Source organism: Pezoporus wallicus, unplaced genomic scaffold (assembly GCF_028554395.1).
Source record: "Pezoporus wallicus isolate ANWC-B61680 ecotype Strahan unplaced genomic scaffold, APGP_CSIRO_Pwel_v1 contig_6732, whole genome shotgun sequence".
NCBI lineage: Eukaryota > Metazoa > Chordata > Aves > Psittaciformes > Psittacidae > Pezoporus > Pezoporus wallicus.
This window is the reverse complement of record NW_026638638.1, coordinates 1,283,639-1,308,361: the sequence shown is the minus strand read 5'-3', so window position 1 is coordinate 1,308,361 and position 24,723 is coordinate 1,283,639. Positions and strand designations below refer to the sequence as shown.

Below are 24,723 nucleotides of genomic sequence, written 5' to 3'. Positions count from 1 at the left end.
TGTCTGAGGAAATAAAGGAACTAAAAGAAAGAATATACTTTACTACTTCCTTTTGAGCTCAGCTGGCTTTGTCTCACTCAAGCACCAGTTCAATGCTTGAGAAGAGATGAATGTTCTACATTTCTCCACTACACAAAAGTGACCTGTCAGTGGTGACTGGGGTTGACACTGGTACAAGCGTATCACTGGTGTGAAATTTGGAATTGGAACCTTTTTGCACATACAAGCTGTCACTGCAGAGGAGTGTCTCCACTTTCTGGCTAATTGGTTGAAGAGTTTCTCTCTTCCTGAGCTCTGACACCTTCATTAACTTCCTCTCTGTTCCCATGTATCATTCCTGGAGAGTTTTGGTAGGATGCTGTCAGATGCAAGTGATGAAGACATTTCTTTGCAATGAAATGAAGAGCTGGTCCCATTTTCCATTCCTGACAAACTATGGTGCTTTCTCCTGTCAGCATGTGACTGCGGAACTGGACTCTGCATTTTATGCTTCACCCTGACCTTGACTGCAGCATTGTATCCCCTTCATTCATTAATTGCAACAGTCTTTTCTTACTGCAAGCTGTAAAAAGGGAGTAATAAACCTAATGGCATTATGTACTGTAGACTCCAGCTCATGTTGTTACTCATTCTCTTGAAGCAGAGACTGCCCTGAGAGAAGGGATTGCTGCTTCATTAACCTCCTTCTGCAGTGAGGAAGCCTTGGCAATTGGATCATGTTAATTTAGATTTCAATACTGATGCTCTATTATAAAATGCCTTTTCTTTCAAAGGAACACTCCCTTCCTTGAATCAAAACAAACTTGTCATCTACAGCCCACTGGCCTCCAGGTTCCAGCTGTGCTTGCAAATGTTAACCGACAGGATAGGGAAACTGGTTACAGTGATGCTGAACGAAAGCACAAGTGCTCTTTGCAGTATCAGCATGTGCTGATATTTGTTTCACAAATACTAAATCTCACTGATGGCATCAGCTGTAGGAAGAGTTACCTCTGCATTACAACAGGAATCTCATTCCCTAGGGAAATAGTATGTCAATACATAAGTTGGTTTAAAGGACTAATACAAAAGTGCAAGCCCAGAGGCTGTCTAGGGGTTATTTTGCCCTCAAATTGGAGGTCTCTGCTTCTGAAGCAGAGCTCTCTTGATGTGGCTTGGCAGGTCCTGTGGACGGAGAGGACAGCCATGTGAAGGAGAGTTCCTTCAAAACCACAAAACAAATTTAGCCATTCACTTAGCCACAGCCTGGGTCCTGAGAAGGTGAAAAGTCTCTCTGTGAAGAGTGAAGACACAGAGAACAGCTGTACATTCATAACAATCTTCTGTTACAAACAACCAAAACAAGGACAAACAGAAGTGGTTCAAGGAGTCAGACACTCTGAAGCAACAAACCCACAAATCAATATGGGACTCCTGTTGCACAGGGACTAGTACCTGAAAGTAATTTAAATAAGTCAGGAACTCCTGAGACACCAGAAATTAGCTCAGGCACTACAAAGTGGAACTGTGCATGCTACCTAAGGAATCCATTTTGTAGCATATGGATTCTTTTAAAAGCCTCTGAGTTCTCCACACACTTTGAAAGAGCCCCATGTGAGGCCAGGATGTTGTATCTTCTTATCTTTTCCCTGCTGAATAAAGTAAATTACTTTGTAAAAGGCTTGCAGATGCTCTTACTTTTAAAGTATTTCAGGAGACATCTTGAAGCTTGAGTCTTTCAGGTAAATGGGAAGCCTGACAATCTATTTCTTTCACATGGCAAGGAGGATGGAGAGTAAGTGGAAGTTCCTATCTCAAAGCTAAAATTTACCTGTATAAAATCTGTTTCATTTCCTATTAAGTTGTTTTAAGCCATGAAGGGTTAAGTTATGGAGCAAATCTAATGCTGCAGAAAAAACCCACATGAGATGTTTTTAGAAGTGCATATGTCTATGCAGTGTGATGCATCTGCAAACCATACTGAACTATCTGATTGGAAAGAGCAAAAAATCAAAGGCAGCCTGCAGTTAGAAAATGAGACCCTGGGTAGAATCCATCTGCCAGTGATGCAATTAAAAAGATGGACTTCTAAGAACAGCAGTGATTGTCATTTGTGTACGACACTCAGTGGGCTATGATTTCCTCAGATAATACTCATGCATTGCAGCACCTGGTGAAGACCATGTGATGATCACTATGTAGCCCACTACATTTTCAATAGTTAGCACTAGTTTAATCCCAAGATAAGATATTTAACAGGTGTGAAAGAGAGTAAGGGCTCATTCTTCACACAGAGAATAGGGCAGAAAGACTAGTTTGTGTGTTTTTTATTTCCTGTAAATGTGTTTCTCAGAAGGTTTGTGGACATGTATCTCCCTCCTCTGGTGCGCAATGAAGTAACACCCTGATGGTTTTGTTCTGGCAAAAAAAAGAAATCTGGGAAAGAGTCCTTAGTGAAGGAGTGCAAATACTCAGTACTTCTCATGGGAGATTATGTATTTCCTTTGCTGCTTCGTTTCATTATAGTATCATCATATAATATAAATATAATAGCTGTCCTCTACACCTGGGCACCTTGTATTCATTAATAGTTTCCTCTAGATAGTTCAGCCCAGATTTGATGTCAAATCTCCATGAAAGTCAAAGAAAGCATCCCCCTCCTGATAACTGACACTGGCAAACTGGTAACAATGGATGAGAAGGAGGCTAAGGTTCTCAACAATTTTTTTTTGTCTCAGTCTTCACTGGCAAACTCTTTTCCCACACCTCTGGAGCAGATGGACTGCATGGCAGAACTGGGGGAGCAAAGTCCCTTCCTCTGTAAGAGAAGATCAGTTGCATGATTACCTGAGGAACCTGAATATACTTAAGTCTATTTGACCTGATGAGATGCATCCCAGAGTCCTGAGGGAATTAGCTGATGTAGCTGCCAGGGCACTCCCCATGATACTTGAGAAGTCATGGCAGTCAGGCTTGTGAGTGGAAAAGGGGAAACATTTAACCCATTTTCATCCAGGGTAGAAAGGACCCTGGGAACACTGGCATAGGTTGCCCAGAGAAGCGGTAGATGCCCCACCCCTGAAAACATTCAAGGTCAGGTTTGATGGGGGTCTGAGCTACCTGATCTATTTGATGATGCCCCTGGTCACTGCAGGGGGGCTGGACAGGGTGACCAGCTAGAAAGGAACTGATCTGGGAAGGGAGTAGCAAGATAACCCCTGCTGACATCCGTCTGTAGCAGAGCAGGTATTTCCTCATAGGTGGGTAGAAAACTGCTTGCTGTTCCTCCAAGTGCTGCTGTGATCTCCGGCCCCACTGGTGAGAGTACTGGTGCCTTTTTTTTATTACCAGAGAGGCTTTAAGAGACTGTTCTGGTTTGCTGTCACCCACACCTGGATATTAACCAAGTGCTCGCAGAAGGAAGGCTCATCTGCTTGAAGTCTGGAGTGACTTTTGCCTAAGCAAGACTACTCAAGATAGTGCAGAAAATTCAGATTAGAGGAGAAATCCTTCTGGTACAGACTTCTTTATTCTTTGTCACAGTTAAGGGAGCTATCTTCAAAGGAAGCAGTGTCCTCCACACACACATCCTTTTCCTGGATAAATCCATCTCATTCAACAGCTTCCAAAGAAACAGCTATTTTAAGAACAGAAATGTCTCACCCCCTTTTACAACTTGATTTTTCAGTTATTCTGACACTAGTTTGTCTATGTGCCAGACTAACAAGAGACAAAAGAATAAACAGATCGCTATAGCACTGAAAGAAGGCATTAACCCAAATGTACTTTAAAACAGGATAGGCTTGTCAGTATCTCAACTAAGATTTCCTTCTGGATACTCCATCTTGTAACTACAGCAGCACATCCCCTCTGTTACAATGGGAGTGTATTTAACACAACCCCTCACAAGGCTACAGCCAGTCTTATGAGCACTTGCACAATGTAAAACAGGCAATTGCTTTAAAATTTTGAGACATTTTAATGATCTTTCTGGAGGGACTGCTTCTTCCCTAGTCTTTTACTGCCATCTAAACAAACAGGAGCTGCAGCCAGAGATTGCTGTGCTGTCAGTGGTATTCTGACACATTGGACTAACATCAGGCACTGTCCTGATTTGCACCACTGCCAGCAATGGGGCTCTGCTCTCTGCCTCTGAAACTGCTGATTAATAAAAGCTCAACCTCATCCACTTCCCTTAACTTCTGTCTAGCTAAGGCCAAGTGTTTCTTCTGATCAGCTAGAAGACAAGCCTGGGAAAACAGGTTGCTTCTGCTTCTTGGAAGCTTGCTCCTGACTTGAGCAAAGCAAGAAAATCCTGATCCAGTTCTTCACACAAACTGGTGTGGTTGGGCTCAAGACTTCTAAAGACTTCACAGATGGACTTAAATGATGCAGGCTATGTGCAAGGCCTCAGAGAAGAAATGCTCTGTGGGTTTCAGTGCTTCCTAACAGGAAAAGAACAGAAAAGCTTTATATTATCCAGACTTTCACAGAAGCACAGAGTTGCCAAAGAGCTACTTAGCTCAAATGGCCTCACAGAACTCCCTATCTGTGTATCATGACTGCTCAGCTAACCATGTCAGTGGTACAGTGCCTTATACATGGTGATTTGCAGGATAGGAGTATGCTGCTCAGCTAAGCCCAGCCATCCTCTGGGAGCTACAACACTCAAATGAGCCTGAGTGTTGTCTGAAGTAATCACATCTCACAGTGGGGAAGGCACAAGCAACAGTTCTATTCACTCTTTCGACTTTTACTTGGTTATTCACATAACATATACTAATATGTATACTATGTATACTATGTTATTCACCCAGTATTCTGGAGTCATTTGGATTCATGGGCTGGCTTGACCATGACAAAAAAGTAGATGGAAACTGGAATATTTGGATAATGACTCAGCAGTGTTCAGAGTGAGGTTTGCTAATTATGGTGGAGAGGATGTGTGATAAAAATTCAGATTCAGTGGGGTGTGAGATTGTGAAGGCTGAACAACTTGCTAACAGAAAGCTAGAAACTGATACAGGGTTGGTATAATTTTGGTTGAACATATAGAAACATATAAGCTCAACACGAGCCCTCACAGTAATAAAACAAACTAAGCTTCTGTACATGGGCTGCTTTTGAGAAAATAATTAAGAATTAGAAGAGGCACCTAATAATAAAAGAGGAAATTCAGAAACACGGAATATCATCCTAAAATTTAATGCTCACCTATGCCTTTATTGCTTTTAAAATAAAATGGCAGCCATGATAATTTGAAATAGAACCCTGCGTGCACCCAACACTTAGAAATACAGTTGCTTCACTAACTGCAGGTGTTGCAAGTGTGCAAGGCAGAGTGGTTTTAAGTGACTGAAATTACATTAAAAAAATCTGCAAACCATTTCCCAGCCTTTAAAGCTGTAGAGTTTGTACAGCACTTCGGTGCTGCTCCTGGACTAAAACAGAAGGTTCATTCTTGCATGGAGCTGTTGAGTCACGGGTATGAAATACTACATATGTGGTTGAAGAGGTCATGGTTTTCTCCTCCAAGCTCTGCAGTGAGTGGATTCAGTGTGCTCCTATTTGCTGTAGGTTTACTTACTTGTGCTGGTGGAAAAACACTGGGCTCCAGCAGCATCCAAAATGTACAGAAAGCTGCATTCACACTGTCACCTCTTGTTAACCACACATACCGTGGTCTCAAAGTCAGGGAAAGGAGGCTGAAGCATGCACTGAACAGAGCTTGAACACACAAGACCCCCCACACTCCTCCTCTCCCAGCACACCCCCCCCATTTCCTTTCTAGTCTTTGTACGGGCACCAGTGTCCGCGCTGCGAGGCCTCTTTCGGGCTAGAGGGTAGGGAAGCACAAGGGAAAGAAAAAAAGGAGGTAATAAACTGCGAGGGGTGAGAGGCTGGGGATCTCCTTCCCACAGAGCAGCGAGGTTCCCAGCGGAAAAGCCAGTGAAATGCTGCTATAGCCGCGGCTTACCCCCGAGAACCCTGCACCCCGCCGGCCTGGGTACCAGCGCGCCCCCCCGCGGCCGTCGCACGCCGCTGCGCTGCTGCGGCACCGAGCCGCGGGGGCTGCGGGGCCGACGGGGGAGCGGCCCCGGGCCGGGCCGAATCTTCCCGCTCGCCTCAGCCCGGCTGCTGCAGGCTGCAGTGGCGCTGGGCAGGTCCTCTCCTGCCTCTCCCCCTGCCAGGCCGCTGGAGGAGGCAATGAACTGCTCCTTTGCAGCAAACGTCTTTGCAGCCCCACAGCACGCACCTTGCCTCGCACTCCCCTTCTCCGAAGGGCCATGCATAGCTGAGGCCACATCCTGACTGATCCACACGCTGATCCACAGCCCTTCTGTCAGCAGCAGACGGGGGACAGGAGGAAACAGACAGGAAAGGTGGCAGATCCAGGTATCAAAATGATGGGCGTTTCTCTCCCTGCTGATCCATCTGGATCAAAACTCTTCTGCTGTCTTTAAAGGCCCCCAGGGAGGTAACCAGCAGCAGCCCACGGATTTTGGTATGTGCTTCACCTCAGTTTTGGGCCATGCATCTAACTGCACTGCTGCCAAGAAGAAGGGGCTTGAGTTACATATCTGGAGGGAAAGCTGTGGGTCCTTTCTAGCAAATCACCTACTGACATGTGCTGCTACACACAGTGGGCTGCAGTCCTCTGTTCAACATGGGCAGCTTGTGAGCATGTGGGAAAAAAGTCTGGAGGTGCCTCATCTGCTGAGATCCCATTCAGCCTCTCCCCAGGGTCCCAAGGAATTTAATGCATTTCCGAGAGTAACAAATGTTCTTGTGAGCAGTGGCTTTCAGTGCTGAGTACCAGAGGTCTCCCAGGCCTGGCTTGGACAGTTCCCACATAAGGGGATGTGGGGAGGGAAGAAAGAGTTTAGAGGTCGTTTACTGATTCTTTCTCTCCATGAACATAAAGTAAGGGAACTGGAGGCTCACCACAGTTCTCAGAACTCCGTTCACTCCCTAGTGCTCACTTGTCTCAATAAACAAAGCCCAGCAGTCCAAAACCCAGAAACAGGGCTTGCTTGATTCCTGGTTTAAACTTGTGCTTCCCAGTTTAAACTCCTGCAAGACAAAGTTTGACTCCATCCCAGGACAGTGGTGAATATTCCTCATAAGCTCGCAATCTACTGATAAACTTTGGGCTTCTCCCCTCATATCTGCATGCAGGGATACTCCTTCAAGGCCCATAAGAGTTATGATGATAGCAGCACTGAGCAATGCATGGTGATGGTGAAATGTTCCCTGGCAGGAGAATCAGGCTCTGCACAAATATGTCCAACAGACTTCCAGTGTTTTTCTCCTGTGTGGTGCTCCCACCAGAAGAGTTGCCGGATGCCCCACCTGTACTGCCTCACCTGCTGACTGGGGAATGGTGCTCTAGTGACTGGGCAGTGAAGGATGAACTTGAAGGACTGGATTTGTTTAAGTTCTGGGCTGAGCCCCCATGACACCTTTTCCTGACCTCATGTAGCATCTGACATAATGTGCCTTATGTGGGGCCATGCGAATCTCTGCAACCTTGCTGCAAATGGGTCTATTACCTGCAGAAGGGCACCAAGCTTTCAGCTGTGGTCTGACAAGCACAACTGCAACCATACAGAGTAAGAAAAGCAGGAGGCACATTCCCTTCTTGAGGACATTTGATAGCGGACCCAGCTGCGCTAGACAACCATTCAATTTCACAGCAAAGACCAGCCGTGCTGAGGGCACGAAAGGAAAGACTTGGCTCATGCATCTCGGTGTTTTGTCATTCCTGCTCAGGGCATGCTGTTGCTGGTTCTGAGAATAGTGTACCAAGTGACATTTGGCTGTGGTAGACCTGTTTTACAATGACGCCTCGTGCAAACCCACAGCACTCAAAATGAAAAGAGGGAGGGCTTGTGAGAAATGAATTCTTCAGGAAGGTATGGCACATGCTTTTCTAAGAATACACTGCATGATAACACATAACACTTGCCAAAGGGGAAAGGTGAAAGGATATATGTTGCCCTGCCCATCTATCAAGTATCGAGGAAGTCTGATGAGAATATCAATGTGTACTCAGATCATATTTACTTCTTTTTAAGTTACGTTTTTGTAATCCTTTTATAGCAGTCTTTCTTTACCTAGTTGGCTACACTTAATATGTTGGGGGAATGCTGCATTTAGAGAAATTTTTATTTTCCCTTCTCTTTTGGGTTGGCAATTTACTGCAGTCAGCTACTGTGCTTTCTTGTTACAAGAGTAACTGCTGCCCCATTTACAAGGACTAGATAAAGGATTACACAACCTGGCCCTACAGCAGCGGTGAGGACGACCACACTGTAGAAGTGAAGCGTGTATATGTGGGTGTATTCAAGGGGAGGGAAAAGATAGAGATGCTTTTAAGATTTGAGGCCCACTCTTTAACGTAAAAGGTATGTTCTTCTTAGAAGGGGGGAAACTCATGAGTTACTTATAAAGCCTGAGAGTGCCAAATCCCAGAGTTACAGGAACATCTGCTTAGAAATCTTCTGAAAAAAGTTCCCTTTGCACCATTTTCCTTTGGCTAAATCTTGCTTTGGACTACATGACTTGTGTCTGTTAGTAAATACAACCAGTGCAGAACACTCCTGGGAAAACCTCTCAGCCTCCAAAGCTGGGTTGCTGCACCTGAACTGCTTAACTGGAGCTGGTACTGGAACATCCTCGCTCTGCATGTGTGGGGCCCTTGGGTTAGAGCACCTGCTGGCTCACCCCTATGCTGAGGTAACGCTGGCTTCCCTCCTGCCAGCACCCAGAGCTGGTAGCTAACACTTTATCTTGGAATTCAAATACCATACAGTACTCAGGCACAGCTGCTGGCAAACACGTGCGGGTGCAGCCAAGGTATTACTGAAGCCCAGAGCCATTCTTTCCAGAAGGAAGTAGCTTATGGCAAACACCCAAAGCAGTGCCTGCTGCTCTCACAGGCATGTAGCAGGGTTCCTCACATCTCCCTCATTCCTATGGCTGTGACTGATACAGCAGGATTTACCTTATAAACCCACAGAGCTGCACTGAAATTCTGGGCACCCAGGTCTCCTTTTCCCTGAACTCCCTCTTGAGGTCCCCAGTATGCCCATGTTTGCATTATCCTTTGGAGAGCTCAGTCCTGCTTTAACTCCACCCCATTCACTTGCCGTGCCTGTCTGTCTCTGGACTGAACTGCATGTATCTGCCTCAGGAAGATATTCCCCCACTCAAATACAACACCACTGATATTTCTCACAACAATCATTCAATCATCCCTTCCTTTTGCCCTTTCTATCAGAGGAAATCTGTCATTTCCATAGATTTTACTACTGCAGCCATTGCTTAGGGTCTTTGAGGTCAAAGCTGGGTAAACCTCAAGTGCCTCACCAGGCAACTGTGCAGGAATAAATTTCAATTTCCAAGATTCAGTCCATTGATGTATTCCCTGAGCTGACACTGCTCACAGGCTCAGCTGTATCACAGGTCACATGTTTAAGATTTCCTTATCTTCACTATACATTAAATATACTATATATGGTATGCTGAAGAGGCAAGACTCAAATAAAAACACAAACAAAATGTACATGGTTGAAAAGAAAGCTGTGAGGAATTCTCTAGCCCTGTCTTCACTGTCAGGAGAGTTTTGTGCCAGATAGTATTTTAGGACATGTTTTCATGATCTGCTTTACCTGACCTCAGCCTCACCAAGAAAAAGCAGCACCATCCAGGCCACTCTGACCTCCAGCCGCACCACCCTACCCTGGTGCTGGCGCTGGGATTAATTTGGCTGCGGGATGAACTGGAGCAGAAAAAGGTTTTGGCTTACCCAACTGCATGAGGGCTAGTGATGCTAGAAGGGAAGGAGAGTCATGGGGCTAGGGATTCTGGGGAGCAGGGAATGATCCTGCCCATTTTGGTAGCAGTTGCTCTGCTGTCAGTGAAATCACACCCTCAGGGCAGGGGCCCTTCCTTCTCTATGTGATGAGATAATTCAGGCATTGTGCATTGTCTTCTCATTCAAATCACAGTCAGGAATACAGTAAAACCTCACAAGTTTAATAGATTAGATGATGTCAGTTTTGGCCTGCCTGAGGGAAATGCTGAGGTGCGAGGACAGCAGCCACTTTAACTTAAGAGACAGGAACTGAGCCTTTGCAGTAGCACACACCTAACTGTTGGACTCACTGCGGGCCAGTCCTTCATTAGTGGGAAGACTTAGTACTGCTTTGTGTGAGGCAGTCACAACAGGAATTTTTCAGCAGCACAGCAGTGTCTACACTGAACATGTGCCCACATTGTCACAGCAGAGGTGGCCTTGTTGTTGATAAACGGTGCTGCTCTCTGAGGAGAGTTTCCTCTTGGAGGGTAATGATTGCCAATGCAAATTAGAGCTGCCTGCAGCTGCATAGCACAAGCACAAACTTTTTGTCATGTCTTCCCCAGAAGTCAAGCCACATGAAATGTGATTTCCCATGAAGACATGTTGAAAGTCTGGGCTTCACAACAGCCCTGAAATAAGCACTAACAGCTCAGAAGATGAGGTGCCATCAGCTAAACCCTTCTTGTGCCTGCTCTGCAAGAGCTGGAGCTCTTGGTGGCACCGGGATTAAAGAACTGATCTGTACTTAATAGACGTAATACCTTGGTGTCTGTCCTCCCTTTCCTGCTAAACAAATGATGGTTGCTGTAGGCAGCCACTCTTGTAGAAAACTTCCAGCTATCAAGGGGGAAAAATCTTCAGCAATTATGCAAACAGCTATGGTAGGCATTTGCACAATTTGGAGTGTACAGACTATAGCTGTGGCCTTTATGACATTTGCTATTAAAGCAGGTTACTGGACAAAAGCCTTGAAGAAACTGTGGGCGCTTAATAAGGGTAACAAAGTGGATCCCAAGAACAGCACGTGCAGGTTAGCTAAAAATGTAGTTAATCCCTGGAAGTGCAAAGCAAATAGATTACCATGTTAACTGTGCATGTGGCTTCTGTCCATTTTAGTGCAAAGAGAAGGATGGGTGCCCAGCTGGGGCACCCAGAACACCATCCCAGGCCCCCCCTGGCCCTGTGCATGAGTGAAAAGTGCAGGACAAAGAACGCTTCTTGTGCAAATTGCAAAGAGTGATAGTAAAAGCAAGAGGTGGATGTGACCTCTTCAAGGTCAGCTGAAGGGCCTTATAGTATATTGGTGAATGAGGCTGGGGTCCTGCTTCAAAGAGGCTGCTAGGAGGGAGAGACTGTGATTCACTTCAGGAGAGCACTTGCTTCCCACCATGCTTACTCATGCAGCATCAGCAGTCACAGGGCATAGAGAAAGGGGAAATGAAGAGAACAGGGTGACTGCAAGAGGAGGGGGAGATCAAAGTGTCTTCCTTTCTCCCCTCAATTTGAACTTCTGTGTCCTATTTCTGTTGTGTTTCTCAGTTTGTTTTCCCCAGAGGTCCACCTGCAAGGCCTGACATGTGTGAGGAGAATTCCTTCCTCCCTGCGCCAAACGAGAAAGCCTGATGTGCTAGAGAGAGCAGGCCAGGCCTGCCATCCCCACCACCCCTGTACTCGTGCTACCTGGAGGTGCCATGGGTGCAACAGGGGCAGGTGGCTGCTCTTGCCCTTTCTGCTGACACCATCACACTAGTGACAAGTTTTACGAGTAACTTCATGAGCCAAGTCATTTAACCATTTCTGCCCTCCCAGCCGCATTTGCCTCACAGGATGGCAGCACTTGATATTTCAAAAGATAAAGAATATTTTGTTGTAAGCAAAGGAAAACTAAAGAAGATCAATGGCAATAGTGGGGGAGAAATGAGCTGAAAACCATAGATGAAGCAAAAGTCTGATTAATCAGATGAGTGAGGAGGCTTATAGTGTGCCATGAGAGCAGGTGAAGAGGCATTGAGTCACATTGGAAGCTTGTACCATAAAATGATCTACACCTATTTCCCAGAAGGTGATTAGTTTGCATAATTCAGAAGCTTTATGAAGGGTGTTCATCGGAACTAGATGAATAATTAATTGGTTTTGGTTCATTGGTAAATCTGGAAAGTCAGGAGGACTCATTTCAATCAGCCTGAAAGGAAAAACCTGATTTTTTTGCAAATTGAAAAGTAAAAAAAATAATAATTTGGAAGCTTCAAATGTTTCAGAATGCACTATTAATAAAGCAACAACAAATTGCTCTTATAGAGCATTCGTACTTAAAACCCTACAAGTTAGGAATGGATTGTAGTTTCATAGCTGTTGAACGAATGGAGGAATGAGAATGAAGGAGAACCAACTGTGGCACAACCCCTCTAGCCCAAAGACCTCGGTACAAAGATACCATGTATGTTTATTGAATCTTGACCTGTGGCAAGAACCCAACACAGGCTGATATATCAGGCAAGTAATATTGCAGCCACTTAGAAGGCTGTGGCAGCAGAACTGCAGGAAGTCCTTAGAACAGTGAGAACCATGCCTTCTGCTTAACACTTTTACAAGACAGAAGTTGGTTGCTGATGTTTGAAAATCATAAAAAGTGGGTTAATACAATGGCCATTTAAATGAGCAAACATAGCAAAAAGCCTTAGGAAGTGAAACTTTCTCAAGAAAGTTTTGTTTAACTGCTGTTCCTCTTGCTGCAAAGGGTTCCCTTCACATTTTTTCTCATTTCACCCATTACTGGTTCTAGGCAGAAGAAAAAAAAAGACAAAATTGCATTTTGCTGGTGTGTAAGACACCATTGTTTTCTTCGCAAAAGAGCTGATGATTTAGAAATGAAAAATGTTGGCGGGGGCTCGAAAAAAGCTTTAGGAAAAATTGTGCATGCATCTTCTCAAAAATCTCCCCTTTTCCTTCAACATTTCATCAAAATTATGACATTCAAAACATTTCCTCCCATTTTGCATGGGGCTTGATTTTCATTGGACCACATCCAACACTTTTGTTTTCTTTGTATGTACCAGATATAATCTCACTACTATCTAAAAGAAAAATTCCCCAAATGGTGTGCTACCCACAAGCCCATCCTCCTTTTTATCCTCTCTTACTGACTTTGCAGCCCTGTTCCATCATCTCTTTCACCCTAGAAACACATTTGCAAACTTCCTTGATTCTTCCCTTCATCCCTAGCACAGAGGTCAACCAAACTGCCCACTATGATATTTTCTGGTATCCGTTATCCTGTGGCCAAAACATTAAGAATTCGTTTGGATGCTGGATCTGAATTTTAAAATATAGGATTTCCTAGCTAGGTTTTCATGTCTTGATATGGGGAAGAGGCAGCTGGAGCTGTGAAGAAGCACATTGGATGGGTGCTCACTGCAATCAGAGCCTTTAAATGCAGTCATTAATCAGTGCTAAATTCAAATAACCAGGAGAGTAAGCTGGCCACACTGACACAAGTTAATATTCTTAGAGTAGTTATAGGTGTGATTGTCTAAGAAAGTGAGAAAGATGAAGCTTGTAGGGAGTGGTAAGATCTGTCAGTAAACAAGTATCCTAAGAAAGAGCTTCTGAACAGGAAGGTAGAGGCTTGTCAGCTATCACTTTGGATAATGAAAGACTTGGTCTCCCCTTGCACGTGTGGTCTCTCTGACATTTTAGAGTTTGCTTTCATACTTTGCCCTGGTTGGGACTACAGGAAAGGGGAATTGCTAAGTCTTAGAAATATGGTTTCAAGTACTTTGTAAACTAGAGAAGACAAAGGGAGTTTGAGTTATCAGTAATGCAAGGGTAAGGCTTTGTGCGATATCAGATTCTGTGGTGAAGAGTGGGTTGAACAACAGATCCTGCAGCTGATACACTTTTGGGAGATACAGGATCTGCTTTCAGTTTGCTGACTCACATGATGCAAGCCACACACACAGAACTTGGCTATAGCTTCCCACTTGCAGAGAGGTTTGGTTTACGGGATGACAATTTCTTCTGCAACTGTTATGTGTCAAAAGCAAGGAGATTCTTGCAAAGCCTGGGATTTATTCCACAATCCTGTCAGAAATTCCTTATCTTTGTTTTCCAGAGCCTATTGAGGATGATTTAACACATATTCTAGTATGAACTAACAATCCCTGCAGACATCACAGTAAATTTTCAGTAACATGTCGTGGACCATGGACTGAAGGCAAACAGATTGAGTATATCAATTCCGTGCATCAGGGCATCAACCATGTTGAACTTAGATGTAGTTCACAGGAATAAGATTCTCTGACAAGCTCTGAATAAATAATCTATATTTGTAGATTAAACTGCAAGGGAAGAGGCAAGGAGAAGTTTTACGATGCAGAAAAATGAGGCAAGGTTATAGCCAAAGGTTATCTGCCCAAACCATCCTTTCTCTTCTTGGTATTCTCATTTCTGTGTCTCCATCTCATCACAAGCCTTCTGAGATTTCCACACAGAAGCTGTTTCCCTAGGATGTCTGAGGTTTGTGGCTTCTGTTCACAAACTTAGTGTGGCCCTGGGAAGACATGCATATGTGTGCTGTAGTTCTGAGATCCAGGTCCCTGCATGGGCATATCAGAACAAGTATGGATGTGCTAGAATGTGACAAGATGCTAGATGCCTTAGCCCATGATCACTATTCACCTTAACTGCTGAAACATTCTCTGCACTGCCCGTGACAAACTTTGGCTCACTGCTATGTATTCAAAACTTTACTGTGAGTCTATCAAACCAAACTCCTTGTCATTCTCTTTGTGCCTGTCCACTGGCTTCCCCCTTCTGCTGTGTTGCTAAGTTTTCTTTCTCCATTTCATTTTGTTTAATTCCATTTCAATTTCCCAGCCCATCCCATCCTATCACCTCTCATTCACTCTTCATAAATGGCCTCCAGACTTTGACTGCTGAACAAAAGTGATCTTCATTATCCACTTGTCATCAGTTCAAAGAGATGCTTTAGAATGTATTCCATATGTCCTCTGGATGAACCTCCCTCTGTGAGATTAGGAAAATGCCTTTCCTTGTCAGGTCTCCTGTCTTTCAAATATTTGTATTCTCTGTATGTCCTCTGAGCTGGGACACTGTCTCATTTACATAAATGTCTTTGAATTCTCTGCTTTATAAATGTTAAAGGTTTAATTCTAGGTTTTCCAGGAGTCCTGCTTTGATCCTATAGTTTGAAATGCCATTAATGTATATTAATGTAATATATTGTATTATGTATATATATTTTTTTCTTTTTAATCAGGGACTTAACCCTGCGAAAACTGAAAGTAGGCACTTAAGCTATATACCACATGAATTACACTTCATCTTTTAAAATATTTCTTATGCATCTTATTTTGGAGAACACTCCTCACATGTCTTCAGCAAAGCTTTGTAATGATTTCTTCTCTTTTTAATCATTTGTAATGACTGCATTCTCGATAAATACAAACACTGCACTGTCAGAGCCAGAGACAATCAGAAGTACAGCTACCTTTTGCTGTTATTCCTTTTCACAATGCTTCAAGAAACAAAAGGAAGCAGAAATAAAACCTTTCTCCAGTATTTCTCCATGTCTCTGTAGCTGCAGCTCATCATAGGTTATATGTAACTGCTTCTTTTTAAACCTCGGGGGTTCATTTGACTCTTTTTTGCTTATTCATTAAAACAGACTGGCTTCCAGTGTTCTGTCTTTGATGAAGATGTCTGCTTTATTCTGTATTCACTATCAAGTGATTGGCCTATTAAAAGAGATTTGTGGTGCTCCTTAAAATCCTTAAACATCTGCCAATATACTTCAGGGTCTGTTCAAATTCCTCCTAAAATCTCACCCTTGCCATAACCCCTTACAGGGAACTGGAGAAGAGTAAGGAAGTTGGTGTGAAGATCTTTCGCCTATGTTGCTTCTCAGTCCTGTCTCTTTATTTCCTCTTATTTCTGCCTGTATCTCTTTCCAGACAGCCTCAGATCTTACATTTTGACAGCTGTACAGGCGCATGGGGAGGGGGCAATACATTTACACAGGCAGAGGTCCTGGTTGCTACTGGAACATGTATGGGCTATTACAAATAACATGTAGCAAAGCCAGGTAAGGAGTACAGTGCAGACCTTCAAGGCTAATTGAGAATGGTTAGTATAAATAGTTAGGAAGTAATTTTCCCTCTGTTAGGTAACTATAGATGCACTGATTTTCAGGAAAGCCTGTTGGATATAATTAACTTTACAGTAGCGGAAACAAAGCCTAGACTGTAAAAAAGAAATGCCAACAACTGTAGCACAAAGGAAAAGGACACTCATACATCCACCCACACCTCAGATCCTACTGGACAATCTGCTGGTCAGCAGAAGTGCACAAAACAACGAACCCTGTGTGCCCTGAGAAGTAGTGGAAGGCAAATTTCTCAGCTAGTGCTGTCCTTGCCTTTGCTGAGGCTGGGCTGAGGGCATAAGTTTAGGACTAGAGAGCAGCATCTGCCGGTCCAGCTTAGAAGCTGACAGAAAGGCCACATTTCTGAGAGACTTAAAAATCAGTGGTTTTGCGATGTGAACTGTGGTTCCTTCAGGAATCAAGACTGATGCATTCAATTTGGTCATATCTAGGGCTTTACTTAACACTAATCAGGTTTTAGTCCTTTAATGGTAATGAAACTATGTTTTTCCAGTCACTGTTATTTCCTTTTCTTTTTACCTACTTTTGTAGAAAAGATTTTTTCTTCAGCCACACCACTTAGAGGTCTGGATTTTTTTCTTTTTCAAATGACAATGCATTTCAAAACCCCAATGGGTTTGTGGCAAACTAACACGGTAAAAACGTGAACTGTTTAACATAATAAGACATGATCTCACATTCTGAGTTTAACAAGATACCCTGAAACCAGATACTTATGCAAATGAGAAGCTTCTCTTCTCCCCATTACATCTCAAGCAATTCACCAAGCAAGTTCCTGTCACAGAAGAAAAAAAAACATGGGCAGCATGAGACAGGCTTTAAAGTGTGAAACTAATCTTCTGAATAATAACGCTTTGCAATGGGAATCCTGACAGGGTGTCAGCAGGAAGGTTTGCCCTAACAAGCATTCAATGAAGAAAAGCAATTCGAATCACTAAAATGTAAGCAACTAACCCAAAATGGAAAGAAACTTATATGAGACACCTAGTTATTTAACTTACTAGCAATCTGACTAATCACAGTAGTGTAGTCCAGAGCTCAGAGTAAATTGTGTGTCCCTCTCTGACCCAAGGTCAAAGAGTCTGTGGGACCCAAACCACTCCAAAGCTAAGTCCTCAATTTAGGGCTCTGCAGTTTAGCTCTGCAAGGCCCTTAGTACCATCCTCTGATCCAAGACTTTGCTATGGTAGCGTATGTAGGGTACAAAGTTTTCCTGTACCCTGGGGATTAATATGACCCCTAGGAACAAAAAGTACTAGAATATAAGTGTGTGCATTAAAGGAAAGATTTATCTTACACTGAGCTTTCGGATACTGCAAATACAAAGCACAGGCTGCTGGAGACAGCTTGAGGAATATTCTTCCTGAAAGTCCTTCTGAATCTCAAAGTCAAAGGGAGGGCTCTTCTTTCATCTACTCCTTTGCCCTGGCCCTTGCCTATGTGTCAAGTTCTAATTACAGGGAAAGGGTTGATGAAAAGAAGCTCTCAGGATGAGGAGGGCAGGGCAGGAAGATGCCAGACCACACAGACAAGAAGGTGCAGTAACTAGGTAAGATAGGTCCTGTGGCTATCGCTTATAAAGCATGGCTGTGATATTCAGGGAAAGTGGAGTAAGCAAAAGCCCAGAGACTCTTCGTCAGCTAAAGAGTAGTTAGAAGAGAGGCACAGCAGTGAGAAAAGGTCTCCCCAGTGATTCTTCTGGAATTTATTTTAGGGGAAACGCATCCAGTTTCCATGTGACCTTGTTCCATGCCATAACTGAGCTGGGAAGGATGCAAGCAGTGAAGAAGAGATTGTTTTTGCAGCAAGATCTCTATTTTACTGCATCATCCATCTGCTATTTGTGTATGCTAACTAAGATCCAAAGTCTGATTAGCAAGGGTAGAGAGCAGCATAGCAAGGTATCCATCAAAAGGGGAAAAAACTCTGGGCTCCCCTCAGACTGTGAAGAGAGAGGCAACTTCAGGAGACTACCCAGGGAGACATATTGCGGCCTACTTAGAAGAGTAGCCATCAAAATGTGAGGCTTTTAAGGAAGAATGAGGGTAAAATGTGAAAAGTTGTCGATCTGTAAAGGAACCCTGAGAATAAAACAGCCACACAAGTATGACTGGAAACACAGTTTGCCAGAGCAGTCTCAACTGCCAAAGACAGGAGTGCCATAGCACTGCCTCTCACTCTAGCTGTATATGATACTGTGGATATGTGGGGCAGTGAGCACATTTTACACAGCAATCCTTTGCAAGTGTTTAAGGGTTAGTTGCACCATGAATTTGCAGTCTCAATCAATTATCAGGTGATGACACTATGCTTTATGAGGTTCAAAGGCATCATTTGTTTAACTGCATACAACACCCAAATCCAAAAGATACATAGAATAGGTAATTTGGTCACTACTCTCAATATGTCAGGAATTACCTGGTAATTTCATGCCATAAATCTCACTGATATTCAAATACATGATGTTGCAATAGCATTTATTTAATATTGCATTTAATATAAAAATTGATTTATGCTTGCCTAACCAGTAGTACAGTATGTGACTGACTCATTATTAGAGTGCAGTTTTTTCTTTTCTCATGGCTGTATTTTTATTTATCATCAGTTCTGTTTTGATCCAACTGACTATGTCATTACAAACAATTGTTTCTTCACCTAAGTAAGTAAGCAGTAAATTTATTTATATCATTAGGCATTTATGTGATTTCAAGATCAAATATTTATCCTGTATCTTAGGACTGGGCAGGCTACTGTTCAAGAATTAGCGCTGTTAGCTTTTCTAGGTCACAGTCCCAAAATAGGTCTTTGCAATCTACTAGATCTACATATATAAATGCTGAAGCACCATCTAAAATACTTCTCAAAGTATGAGATAAAAAAGGATGACCTTCAGTGTAAGTGAAGTGTAACTTCATTTTTATGGAATTCTTCAGGCAATGATTCATGGATACCACAGTCTACCGCATAAAAAGGCAAAATGCTTTTCAGGCCTTATATGACTTTTAAAAGGCCAACGGGTAAAAACTGTTTCACTGAGATTTGATATGACGCAAGTGCTCTAAGCAGAGATAGCAATAATCAAAGATCCTGCAGTGTTTTTCATCTGTGGATGTCAAGGTACTTGGACGGTAAAGTCTGTAGGTAGGAAACTTCTGTATAGATGTGGAAGTCATTAGCTATAAACCTAGATCATTTTTTCTTGGAAAGAGGAAAGCCTAAAGAAGATAGGTTATGATTCAAGTCACATTGATGGTATGAAAGGATGAAGTCATTGCAAGTGTAATCAGTATTTTGAAGGGGGCAGCAATTTTCAGACATCAAAGGCACGATCATTAAAGCAAGCAAAGAAATTGGGGGTGGATTGAAGTCTTCCATGGAAAAGCTAGCTCACACTGATTCACTGCCACATTAGGCAGAAGTATAGTTCTCTGTCTGTTGTCCCCATAGGAAATACCTAACGATTCCTAAACTATTAAGTGCTATGACTGTGCAAACTGGCAGCACTGAAGGACCTGAACTGCTCTACTGGATGATTATCTTTCCTCCCCCAGTTCTTAAAGCAGAATGGATGGCAGTTTCAGATTGAATATATATTTTTCCATCTGCTGAATACTTGTTTTTGTTCATGCTGTTTGAGGTTAACTGTGCACGTACTAATCAAACCCACTACTTCCTTTCTCGTAAAACCAAAACAAAGCTTCATGTTACTTTCAGGTACTGCATCTGGGATCAAAGCTATATATATACACACTGACTCGGTGTGGGTTAAATTATTTCAAAGATTCAGTATCCTGAAAGGTGTCGCCTTTATTCCAGCCCTGAGAGTTCCAGTTTGTCTTAAAGTCGGAAGGCATCAGCCACCTTCAGCCTCTGTCCCAGCACAGGAATGCTCTCAGTATTGGTCACCGTGGGCTTTCTCTGCACAGCCACTGCCATTGTCCAAGGTGGGTAGATGAAGAAGGACAGGTAGCTGGGGGTGTCTACATTTTCTTGGTTTCACATCTTTGCAGGAGATGGGCTGTGTACAACAGGGAGACGGAGATGACATGGGACTGCTTCATAGAGCGTATGAGTCTGCAAGGTATCTGGAAAACCAGTCACAGACTATAGAGCAGTAGCATCTGTAGAGAGGCTGGGCAGGATTCACAGTAGTGCAAAAAGGAAGAAAGACTTTGACAAATCAGGCTCTGTGAGTGGAGTTGTTGGCAGCTGATAATGTGGATATAGAGGTTTGAATGGATGGAGAAACTACTTCTCTTCATTCCAAACTCTTGCACTGCAAAGCTGAAGAAGCCCTGCCCCCAAATGGATTGATATAAAATGAAATTGAAAAAATAATACTGAGCCTTCACAGTTCATTAAAGCAAGTCAGTGCCTTCCATATACTCTCCTCTATACAGGAGAGAGTATAGAGCTGTAGAAAGCAGCTGGTGCAAATGTACATGGTACACTAGTTTCTCTTCAAGATCTGTAGTGATTTTTTGCAGTATATTTATCAGGCTTTGCTGTCTGTAGCTATACTGTGGCTTGGGGTATATAATGTTGCTGTACTGTGGCTGGTTAAAAATGGAGGAGCAAAAAAGGTCAGAAACAAAAATCTGTAAACAGGTTTTCTATCCATTTTTACCATTACCCTAATGGTTCTGTTCCATGTTCCATACAGGATGTCAACTGGGTTTTTTTTCTAAATGTGAACATGTTTATTTCTACCAAGCAGAAATCGTGGCTTAAGTGCATGATTTTGAATTTCAAATTACAACTTCACCGTTTTTAGTCTCTTGTTTTGCTTCCTTATGTATATTAAAAGGTTTGCACAGAGGGGATGAGCATGCATGGCTCTAGTCATTGCTCCAGTAAGTGGGCCAAATTACCTGCTGTTTAAGAAATACGTAATTGCTGAGATTTATAATACCATTTATAGCAATCAAAGCACTTCTTGAGCTTTTTGAAGTATATTAATGCAGTGCCAATGTGACTGTGGTCTTGGAGTCCTTCTTTTTGGAAACACCTCTAGGAATTACCCATGGATATAGGAGGTGGAAGGACTCCCTTCCTATTGTGCAGGTTTCAAGTAAATGACCACAAATCATTTCTTAACAGTTCACTTACCATCATGCTCTTTACTTCCTTACAGAAATGGAAGTGACTCAGCCAGCAATGGTGCTGGCCAACAGGCAAGGAGTTGCCAACTTGGTGTGTAAATACGAGCATATTGGGAATGCAAAGGAAATTCGAGTGACTCTGCTTAAACAGACAGGTGACCAGTTCACTGAAATTTGTGCTTCAACCTACACATCAGAGTTTAAAACCCTCAGTGTGGAAGAGGTCATTCAGTGCCATGTCAGCCCTAGCCGAAACAATGTGACCCTCACCCTCACTGGCCTGCAAGCTAATGATACTGGTCTTTACATCTGCAAGATGGAGAGGATGTACCCTCCACCCTATTTTATGAACAAGGGAAATGGAACGCATCTCTATGTCATTGGTAAGCCAACCAGCTTTACAGTACTGTGATACTACCAGGTTAAGGGAGTTGCTGTTATGTCTCAAAGGTCTTCAAAGTCTTGTTTGTAAGAAGTGAGGCTGAACACTGATCCAAACTCTGAGAATCATGATTAGCTCTTATTCCTTTCAGGCCTCCCTGCACACACCTAAAGCAGGCAGTCATAACCATGCGATGTATATAGCAATGTACGGATGCTTGACAACATAAACAATACCATACAGTGCACATGTATGCCTTGGCAGTTAGATATGTAAGTGCAGAAACAATGAAGAGTAAGGTCTATGTTCTCCTACAGATGAAGCATATTTTCATTGGAGGCTGAGCGAGCAGGGACCCAGAGCTCAGTCCTGGCAGTATCCTGGGATAGCACATGCTAGAGAAAAGCAGTGCGGAGGATGACTTATTGATTCTAGGGGCTTCCTCATGAGGCTCATGTGTGACATTGACTTGTGTGATATCATATGTTTTAGATCCAGAACCTTGTCCAGACACAGCCATATATCTATGGGTATTAGGAGCGACTGCCTCAGGACTTTTTCTTTACAGTATCATCATCTCAGCCATTCTCGTGGGCAAAGTGGTAAGTCCATCAACACAGGCCCGTCCTGCTAATAACACCCCTTTGTGTGATGGGGATAAGGAGAAAGAAAAGAGAACAGGGAAGAACACTGGGAACAAATGCCCTGGGATTCTCCTTTTTACTGACTCAATCAATGCTGTCACAATTATGCAAATTGAGAGAACTTGCTGGAGCTGCCATTTAGATTTGTTTATGGCTCATTTGTGCTCTCAGAGTACCAGAAAGCAGTCAGCTCAGGTCAGCAGGACTGACCCTTGGCAGGAGCACCCTCAAAGGGCTACATGAATGGCAGGAATTTGCTTTTTGCGAAATGGCCCCTGTAACTCCTGATTCTCCCTCAAATGGTCTCAATGGGTCTTCTACAAAGAGGGGTGAAAGGGAAAGGTGTCTAGAATACCTTCTGCTCAGGACAGGAATAACACTCATCAGTTCTCTCCAAAATGTGCTGGTCAATGACTATGCTGTAATCACTTGTTTATTTTACTGTCTTCCTGTATTTTATAGATAAAGAGAAGACGATGTCTCACTACTGGGGTCTATGTGAAAATGCCTTCTGAAAAGATAGAGAAAAAAGTGATTCCATTCCATATCACTGTTAACTGAAACAAGGAAAGAAACCATTTCCTAGATGGGACGGAGAGTCTGCTAATTCACCTAAGTTAAAGAAACAAAATTAGCTGTCTCATTACAAAGGTGTAGAGGAAGCAGAGAGAATATTCTTTGTAACTTCTACTCTTTGAAGGAGAATAAATAGTTTATGCATTAATATTTCAAGGTTGACCCTGCCGCATAAAAATGGCTACATTAGGCCATTGATTCTTTGAATTGTATTGTACCAATATGTAGTCTATATATATACATTATACATATATGTATAGCATTAAGAGTTATTGCTGTTGCAGCTGTCACTGTCAAATTTCACCATGTCTATCAATTAACTGAAATCCAAACACTATTACAACAGCCTTGTGTGTCATTTCAAGGCTAATCCTATAGGTCTGGGAGCAAAGGCAGAAGAGCACACTAATGTACAAAGGAATGCTAACTTGTTCCCTTGCATTGTTATTTATTGCTTCCATTTCTGGCATTAGTGCTCTGCACTGCCACCGTAGGCTTGCACTGGTGACACTGCTGCTCTAAAAGCCTGATCTCAGCTCCTTTCACTGGCATTGTGTCCCAGCAGTGCTGGGCTGGAGTTAACACTGACGATATCTGAGCCAGTGTTGACAGCTTGGTTGTGGAGAAAAGCTACCCAGCGGGAGCCCTCTTAGGCTGTTGCTGGGAGGATATTCCAGCTGTGCTGGGGCCTTGTGTTTTACAAATGCTAAATTAGCATCTATCCAGAAAGCAGAAGTATGTTGCTGTGTTTAACTGAGTCTATTTTCCATGAAAATACCAACAGTGTATAATCTTGTTTATTACTTATGTACAATTCAATAAAAACCTTGAAGCTTTGCCCAAATTCAAGTTCATTTCTTATTCACTGTTCTCAGAAGAAACAGGAAGTGGCTACATGTTAGAAAGCAGTGATGACAAGATGAACCTTTCCCCTCTGATCCTGTGTTTTGCCCTTCTGAGGGAGCCTGTGTGCTCATGCCAACACTTACTTTCTCAGCTCTCTTCTTCAGGATGCCACCATTAAAATCTGTCAAGTCTTCTATTTGTCTGCTTAGAGCTGCTGTGATGTGGTCAGAGACACTACCAACCACTCAATCACCTTTCCATTTCCAGCAAAGTTACTTGCAGAAAGTAGCTGTAATTACTTTGACAGCATCTCCTGTAGATGTTTGTACAAGAAATTAGTCCTAGTTTCGAATCCTGTTTTCTCTGCACCTCTTTGACACTCTCCCTCACTACATGCTAGCTGACACACAAAGATGCTGGAACTTATCATAGAATCATAGAAAGTTAAAACATAGAAACTTAAAAAAACATAAAGTTAAAAAGTTTAAACATAGAAACTTCAAACAATTGCAGCATTCTCAGCTACTACCCACTACTTTGACTCTTTGCTACCAAAATTTCACCTTGCAACCCAAATACATGGCAGCATCTGTCTCTGTTTCACACCTGTGATTCCATCTTTTTGGCTTCGTAACTGTGAACCCAAACCCCACAGCCCTCTGCTGCAGTGGCAGCAGCTCCCAGAACACCAGATCTCATTGCTCTTCCCCTTTTGCCCCTTCGTCTGCCGCCACTTCCAGCTGTACAAATAAACACTCACAATCCCAATTTGCCAGTGTTTCCCGGTGATAACTGCTCTTTCAATGTTGATGTACAATTGTAGTGCAGTAAGTATAAGTCTAAAGGCATTTTAGTATTCTGACATCAGTCTGGGATTTTTCCCCTAATTTTCCGCTAACCTGTTGTTTTGGGGATAAAAACTGGTCAAAGGTCACACATCTGATATCACTGTAAAAAGACTGAATTTCTGCCTATTCAAGTGCAGCCTGCTCAGAGAAATGTGTTCTATGACTGTTAAAAATAAATTTAACCCACACACCCACGGGTACAAGCTGTGAAGTCTTCCAATACATTTACCCTAGCAAAGAAAGAATAATTATTCAGGGCAGGTTTTTTTCCACCACAGCAATGACAGACATCCCCTG

The 24,723-nt window shown here is 43.0% G+C and overlaps 1 protein-coding gene across 3 annotated transcripts; it reads left to right on the top strand.

The window, feature by feature from the left end:
- The first annotated feature begins 6,093 nt into the window (after window positions 1–6,093).
- CTLA4 (cytotoxic T-lymphocyte associated protein 4) lies at window positions 6,094–22,888 on the top strand. Of its 3 annotated transcripts, none has more exons than XM_057411738.1 (4): window positions 6,094–6,375; window positions 19,845–19,972; window positions 21,163–21,513; window positions 22,005–22,888. In XM_057411738.1, the coding sequence occupies exons 2-4, from the start codon at window positions 19,915–19,917 to the stop codon at window positions 22,397–22,399; spliced, it is 804 nt and encodes a 267-aa protein (XP_057267721.1). In that variant the 5' UTR covers window positions 6,094–6,375; window positions 19,845–19,914; the 3' UTR covers window positions 22,400–22,888. The 3 variants fall into 3 exon arrangements, with proteins under 3 accessions (XP_057267721.1, XP_057267720.1, XP_057267723.1); XM_057411740.1 differs by lacking the exon at window positions 6,094–6,375 and having other exon boundaries at window positions 19,739–19,972; window positions 22,005–22,114; window positions 22,619–22,888; XM_057411737.1 differs by lacking the exon at window positions 6,094–6,375 and having other exon boundaries at window positions 19,738–19,972.
- Window positions 22,889–24,723: the final 1,835 nt, after the last annotated feature.

Coding starts and splice junctions, on each gene's coding strand:
- CTLA4 (XM_057411738.1), top strand. CDS start 19,915: ATGCTCTCAGTATTGGTCACCGTGGGCTTTCTCTGCACAGCCACTGCC. Junction 19,973..21,162: donor AGCCACTGCCATTGTCCAAG/GTGGGTAGATGA, acceptor ACTTCCTTACAG/AAATGGAAGTGACTCAGCCA. Junction 21,514..22,004: donor AACGCATCTCTATGTCATTG/GTAAGCCAACCA, acceptor CATATGTTTTAG/ATCCAGAACCTTGTCCAGAC.